The following is a 7,459-nucleotide window of genomic DNA, read 5'->3' as shown; positions in this document are numbered from 1 at the left end:
ATGAAATGGTCAGGCCTGGAGGCTGTAAGTGAAATAATACATATAATACAGTCATGCATGCATTCACCATTTATAGTTCTTCATTTACTAGTCTCGTAGCTGATTTAAACCCTAACCACTGTACCGATATCAGGCTTCTCGATCTACTCTTTGCTCTTTCAGGTTTGATCCACTCTCTCCACTCGATCTATTCTTCACATTATTATGTCATCTAATTTTTGATAAATTTATTTTGTTAGAATCCTCTCTTCTCAATTCTATAGAAATTGTCGAATTAGTACTTTTTTTAATCTTAAATTTTGACTTAAACGTTGAAACGCTCGTAGAACTGTTTTGAGTTGTCTCGAAAACAGCAACTTATTAGTTACAATGGTTAGTGATCTATGCGCAGGGAGGATCAACTGATTGGTGAAAATGCAGCGCATTCCAAATACAATTGAGGAACAGTTGATTTTGAAAGCTATCAATGAAGAATGTCCGTGGGAGAATCTCCCAAAAAGACTTCAAGCCACTCTTACTTCTAGAGAAGAGTGGCACAGAAGGTTAGAAAGTGGCTTTTTCTTATTAGCTTGTTTCATTTCATTAGCATAGTACTTGATCTTAGAAAGTCAAATTGAGTTTTTTAATGCATGATTCATTGTTAAGTCAGCTCCGGATAGCTGAAACAATTTTAAAACTCTTTTGATGAAGCTTTATTTACCGTTGATATTGCTGCTTTCCTACTTTATTAAACATCATGCAGGATCATTGAACACTGCATTAAGAAGAGACTCCAGTGGAATAAGTGTTTTGCTCGCAAAATATGCAAAGAAGGTGAATATTATGAAGACATGATGCGTTACTTACGAAAAAATCTGGCGGTGCGTGTAATGCATAAATTGTTTGAGAAGTTTTTAATTACATAAAGTCTGTTGCATTAGAAGGCTTTTCATTCTGTCACAAGATTAGGTTGTCAATTTTCCTTTGTGCCAATTATTGCTCCATACTGTAGTTTATGTTTAGCATAACTGAATATATAAGTACCATGTGCAAATTTGCCTTCATTTACTTTTTCTTTGGGGCTCATGCAGTTAACTTCTTGTTGACTTCTGTTCCTGCAGTTATTTCCCTATCACCTAGCGGACTATGTCTGCCGTGTGATGAGATTGTCGCCTTTCAGATATTACTGTGATATGATTTTTGAGGTTATGAAAAATGGTAACAATTTCCCTTATTCGAAGAAATCAAATTTAAGTTTGGTACATTGTCACTGACTAAAGTGATAATAACTTTGCATCACTGTTTATTTAATTCTCTTGGATGTCTTATTGTTGACAGAGCAACCATATGACAGCATTCCGAACTTCAGTGCTGCTGATGCTTTGCGACTTACAGGAATAGGGAGAAATGAATTTATTGATATCATGAAAAAGTGCAGATCTAAGGTACACAATGATATTATCTGTGTGCTTACAGATTCATAGAGTCTGAGTAACTGATTGCTTTCTCCCTTACAAACACCTGCATGTGAACACATTATCATCCATGTCTAACAATGATTATTCAATTACTGATATTTGGTTCGGCTAGAGGAAAATATTTTACTCCAGAGTCCCTAAACCCTTGGGGCCACCTTCTTGGGATATTATGCCCCTTAAGTTAACCAAGTATTGAGGTTGTAAGAAAGTTTGGGGGATTTTGGGCGTGAAAGAAGAAAAAGAGAGACTAATATGAGTATTTGGTATCATTACATGGAAATAAAAAAATTACTAAGACTTTAAAAGAAGATTGAAACTACAGAGCAATTGAGTACTGTCTTTATTTGCAAGACACCATGGTGATAAACTTTATGTTTTAAGATCTGGGTTGTTTCAATTTATAGCAAAAATATTTTTTTTTTGCTTATCATTCTGTTGAATTTACAGAGTGATTGAATTTTGATAGTTCTCAAGAATCATTAGATGGTATCTAATTTATAAGGTTGACATGATTTCAGTCTTGTAAAATATTTATGTTGTCATCACCCTTGGGCCTACTTCTATGATCCAATATTGTTTTATTTATTTATTTATTTAATATATATTTTTTTTTGCTAAGACAGATATTGCTGTGTAAACCTTTTTTTTGTCATAAATCTCTATTTTGGAGATTATATAAAACTTAATTGTGCCTCAATGCTATCTGAAATTTATCTTTTGATATGGAATAAAATTTATAGCTTCTTACCAACCGTTTACTTACCTGGAGTTTTCCAGAAAATTATGTGGAAGCTGAACAAGTCAATTGCCAAAGAACTGTTACCTACACAACCTGTGGAGTTTACAATTGAACCATGGTGGGGAGTTTGTCTTGTCAATTTTACACTGGAAGAATTCAAGGTATTTCTGATAATCCTCTTATGACTCAAAGAATGTTCACCGTTATTTGGATCTATGCACATCTGCATTTCAGACAGAAACATGTAATGCATCTACATAATTTCTGGTCAAGCTTTGTGTGATTGATGTGAACCTACTGTATTTTTCTCTTTTTTCAATAGAAACTCACAGAAGAAGAAATGGCAACCATTGATAAAGTCTGTAAGGAGGAAGCTAATGCATTTATCCTGTTTGATCCTGACATTATGAAGGGTCTTTATCGTAGGGGATTGATCTACTTTGATGTCCCTGTCTATCCTGATGACCGCTTTAAAGGTAAGTTGGATATGTTAAGAATTGTCTTACTGAATAAAGCTTTTAACTTTTATATTGGAAATTATTGGTCCTTTTCTGGGTGATGCTCCTTTTTTATTAAGGGGTAGATGAAGAATTTTAATTTGATGGTTTCATAAACCTGTAACATGAATTTATAGTGGGTATGAGTCAATTCAAATTACTTGTTTCTTTGATTTTTAATCTTGTGATTAAATTTCTGTGCAAGTCTCATGCCAGGAATCCCATAGTTGATCCTGTGTTTGGCTTAGCTGCACTTTCTATCTTTCTTTCTTTCATTTTTTTTTTTTTATTAAATTTTAAAAGATAAATAAAAATATCATGAGTTACTGTTACTTTCCCTTTCTTCCTTACTCTGGTGTTAGACTGAAAAATGCTTTGGAAGTATTTTTATTTTTTAAACTTTATTTTAAATTGTCCTAAGGCAATAGCCTAGTTGGCAACACTTATTGCTTTGGAGCAAGAAGTCAAGGGATTATTCCTTTAATCCTCAACACCAGCCTTGATGGAGATTTAATAAAATTTATTTTTGTGCTTGAGTTTAGGTAGGTGGAGTTTTTTAATTTTTATATTTTTTAACTAGTATGATGAAATGACAGGACAGGTTTAATAATAAACTAAGAGGAGTTTGTTTTTTAGCTCTGCTTTTGCAATTTGACTTCAGAGTTTAAATTTTAATATTTATGATGATTCAGTTTCCAGGCTTGAAGGGTTTGTTTCCAACAGGGAGCAGTCTTATGAAGACCCCATTGAGGAGTAAGGGAGATATTTCAGTACATGATATTATTCATCATTGGAATATGGTTAAGTTAATTTTAAACTAAGATCCCACTACTATTAAATGCATTATTCAGGTTACTGTATGCAGTTTTTGTTGTTTCAAGCGAGAATGCCACTGTTGCTGAACTGGCAACAACATTACAGGCTGATCTTTCTCAGCTGCAAGCCGCGGCATCTTTTGCATGCCGATTGGGATGGGCAGTAAAGGTAATTGACCCAGCATCCATTCTTCAGGATACAAGTGTACCTAACACTCCAAGAGTCACTCTCAGTGATGATGATGAGGCTTCTCTTGCTAGTATGGGCGCAGCAAGCATTTCTGCTGATGGTGATATTGGTCAACAAGGAGATGTTACAGGAACGGAAAGCTATGGACCACTTTCTGGCCTTGTCCGTGTAGCTTTTGTTGTTGATGCTAATATAACATCATATCTTATGATGGGCTCTGTTTCACCAGGTTTTTCTCCTTCCTTTTCTGTTCCTTTTTACTTTCAAATGTCAGATTTCTACATTTTCCTGTTGTGAATATGCGTTGTACTGTTTTCTACTTTACAGTGTCAGCTATTGATGTAATATAGAATGTGGTACCCTCCAGCCACTCGGCTGAAATCTAAAGCTTTAGGATTCATGATTCATGATACATGAGGAAATAGATATGGGTTAAGAGTCTTTTAATATACTGTTGTTTATATTTGAATGGGCAGACAGAGAGGTATTTTTCTCTGAGCTAAGAATCACTTGATTAGCCAATCTTCTCTCTTGGATCTGTTATTACGAAAGAGGAGTGTTAAGTGGATAAAGTTCCCCACCGGAAAGGATAAAATAACCAGAAGGTCCAGCAGCTACTCTTGAAAAAGGCGTTTATATCCATTCTTCTGGGAGCTCTCTCGATGGTTCTCTTAGATTTTCTTTCATATTTGGTTTCACACCTAGGTGAACCACCTCTTGAAGTAAGAGGATCCAAGAGTCTATCCAGGGTCAGGCTGGTCCACCAGTCCATTTGTACCTGGCAGTAGTTAAAAAGGAGTCTAGTCGTATTTTATCTAATTTTTTAGCTTTATCTCATTGGCCTTGTGTTGGTGTGTATTCTATCAGCCATTTTAGCCATTTCACCGCAAACAGTCGTGTGACTAGAATGTGAGATTTTAATGACTTCAAAGAGTTAATATAGAACGTATAAGTGTAAACAAGAGCTGTAACTCTGGGTTTGTTATATACTTGGTATAAATTGTATGTTATGAACCTTNCTATTGACAGCCACGTGTCTAACCTCCTAACAAACTCATCAATCCTAACAACCCTTATTGCACACCTCACCATCTTGTAACAAACACACACTCAATGTGTCCCTTTATCCCTATTCCTTTCCCTGCCCTTAGATTTATAGACCTTATGTATGGAGGGTCTAACAATACCTGCCCCTCGAAGTGACACCTTGTCCTCAAGGTGAAATTGAGGAAATTGGCTATTGATGATATCAAAGGACTCCCACGTGGCATCGAAAATAGGAAGATCGTGCCAGCGAATGAGAACCTCAGTGGAGCCATCCATAAGAGACCTCACATCCATTACCTTGGCAGGCTGAACCTGCAGTTCCAAGTCATCGGTGAGACAGGAAGGCAAAGGTTGTACTGAAACTGAGCTATGCAAGTTGTGCTTCAATTGGGATACGTGAAAAACAAGGTGAATACGGGCTGCTAGGGGTAGTTCTAACTTGGATGCTACTTGGCCAATTTTCTCCAAGACCTAGAAAGGCCCATAAAATCTAGGACTCAGTTTCTCATTCAACCGTGTGGCCAAAGATTTAAATTTGTAAGGCTGTAGTCGAAGATACACATACTCTCCTGGAGAAAATTGAACTTCTCGTCGATGACGATCTGCTTGTGCTTTCATGTGAACTTGTGCTGCTTCCAAGTTGTGTTTGAGGTCCTGAAGGATGGCATTTCGCTCACGGATCTGATGGTTGACTTCATCGACCTGAGAAGGGTAGTCTGTGAACGTTAGGAGAATCGGGGGGTCACGACCGTACAGGGCTTTAAAAGGTGTCATCTTGGTGGATCGATGATATGTTGTGTTGTACCAAAATTCAACCCATGGCAGCCAATTCGGCCATCGACAGGGTTGTGAGCTACAAAAGCAACGAAGGTATGCCTCCAAGCACCTGTTTACCACTTCGGATTGGCCATCCGTTTGTGGGTGGTAAGCGGAACTAAATTTCAAAGCTGTTCCGGATACCCTGAAAATCTCTAGCCCAAAAATGACTCATGAAAAGTCTGTCTCTGTCGGCAATGATGGATTGAGGGAACCTGTGAAGCTTCACTATCTCTTTTATGAATATTAAGGCCACCTCTTTGGCGGTATAAGGGTGCGACAAGAGCAGAAAATGGCCATATTTAGTTAATCGATCAACTACAACCAGAATGGTATCGAATCCCTTGGCCCTTGGAAGTCTTCCAATGAAGTCCATTGTCAAGTCTTCGAATGTCTGAGTTGGTATAGGAAGTGGCTGAAGTAGTCCAGTCGGCTTCAAGGCTGAATGTTTATTAACTTGACATATGGTGCAGGTTTGAACAAAGTTCTGGATATCTTTCTTCATGCCTACCCAATAAGCTACATTGGCTACCTTTTTATACGTCCTAAAGAAACCGGAATGACCACCGGTTGGGCTGGAGTGAAATTCAGCTAATAATTTCTGAATGAATCGAGAACCTTTAGGTAGAACCAACTTGTCCTTATACAACAAGCAGCCATGGCGAAGTTTGTAGTGTGGTCAACTGTTGGGTGCCAAAACCAGATCTTGAATCAGATGTCGAAGCTTGGGGTCCTAATGGGCCTCAGTTGCCAAATCCTCATACTTCGTAAACTATCTCACTGTCAAAGATGATAATTCTGGTTCCTTTTCTCGCCGAGATAAAGCATCGGTGACCGTATTAGTGGTTCCCGGCCAATAGTGAATATCAAACGAAAACCCCATTAATTTGGACACCCATTTCTGCTACTCTGAAGTTTTAATCCGCTGATCCTTGAGGAATTGGAGGCTTCGCTGGTCTGTTCGAATGATGAACTTCCTACCCAATAAGTACGGACTCCATTTGTGCACTGCGAATACAACAACCATTAACTCTCTCTCATAGACTGATTTTTGTTTAGCTTGAGGGGAGAAGGCCTTACTTAAATAAGCAATGGGTCGTCTTTTCTGAACTAATACAACCCCCATACCTTGGCCCGATGCGTCTGTGTGAATCTCGAATGGAGAGTTGAAATCCAGAGCTGCCAAAACAGGGACTTAAGTCATGGCTTCTTTTAAGGCATGAAAGGCCTGTTGTGCCTCTTGGTTCCAACTAAAAGAATTTTTCTTCAATAGTCTTGTGAGTGGCTGGGCTATGCTGCTGTACCCCTTTACAGACCTGTGATAGTATCCCGTTAATCCCAAAAAACCGCGAAGACTCTTCACATTAGTGGGTGTGGGCCAAGAAACCATAGTAGCAATTTTCTGCGGATCAGCCTCAACCCCATTGGTCGAAATTAGATGCCCTAAATATTCCAGCCTCCGCTACCCGAATAAACATTTTTTAAAATTCCCAACCAATTCGTTGTCGTCCAGAATCATAAGAGCTTGCTGCAGGTGGCTGATGTGGGATTCCAAGTCAGGGCTGTAAATCAGAATATCGTCAAAAAAAATAAGCACAAACTTACGCAGAACTGGTTTAAAAATGCTGTTCATCAAAGACTGAAACGTTGAGAGGGCATTGGTCAAGCCGAACAGCATAACCAAGAACTCGTAATGTCCGTCATGTGTTCGAAAGGTTGTTTTGGGGACGTCTTCATCCTTTATTCTGATCTGATGGTATCCGGACAGAAGATCGAGTTTAGAGAAGATAGTAGCCCCAGCCAATTCATCCAATAGCTCTTCGATGGTAGGGATTGGAAATTTGTCGAGAATTGTTATGTCGTTGAGGGCCCTGTAATCAACGCAAAATCTCCAACTT

At 38.3% G+C, this 7,459-nt stretch overlaps 1 protein-coding gene across 1 annotated transcript; it reads left to right on the top strand.

Moving 5' to 3' along the window:
- The first annotated feature begins 404 nt into the window (after nucleotides 1–404).
- On the top strand, nucleotides 405–3,995 carry LOC116132937 (protein FAM91A1-like). Its single transcript, XM_031418607.1, has 8 exons — nucleotides 405–542; nucleotides 743–860; nucleotides 1,101–1,197; nucleotides 1,318–1,424; nucleotides 2,235–2,357; nucleotides 2,519–2,672; nucleotides 3,386–3,446; nucleotides 3,545–3,995. Exons 1-8 carry the CDS (start codon nucleotides 415–417, stop codon nucleotides 3,993–3,995), a joined length of 1,239 nt encoding a protein of 412 aa, XP_031274467.1. The 5' UTR covers nucleotides 405–414.
- The last annotated feature ends 3,464 nt before the right edge of the window (nucleotides 3,996–7,459 follow it).

Source organism: Pistacia vera, unplaced genomic scaffold, assembly GCF_008641045.1.
Source record: "Pistacia vera cultivar Batoury unplaced genomic scaffold, PisVer_v2 Contig264, whole genome shotgun sequence".
NCBI lineage: Eukaryota > Viridiplantae > Streptophyta > Magnoliopsida > Sapindales > Anacardiaceae > Pistacia > Pistacia vera.
The sequence above is the reverse complement of the archived record's forward strand: the minus strand, read 5'-3'. Positions and strand labels throughout refer to the sequence as shown.

What these genes read in the sequence shown, in the direction of transcription:
- LOC116132937 (XM_031418607.1), top strand. Translation starts at nt 415, where the DNA reads ATGCAGCGCATTCCAAATACAATTGAGGAACAGTTGATTTTGAAAGCT. An exon ending in AGAGAAGAGTGGCACAGAAG is followed by an intron (nt 543 to 742) that starts GTTAGAAAGTGG and finishes AACATCATGCAG; the next exon opens with GATCATTGAACACTGCATTA. An exon ending in TCCTGATGACCGCTTTAAAG is followed by an intron (nt 2,673 to 3,385) that starts GTAAGTTGGATA and finishes ATGATGATTCAG; the next exon opens with TTTCCAGGCTTGAAGGGTTT.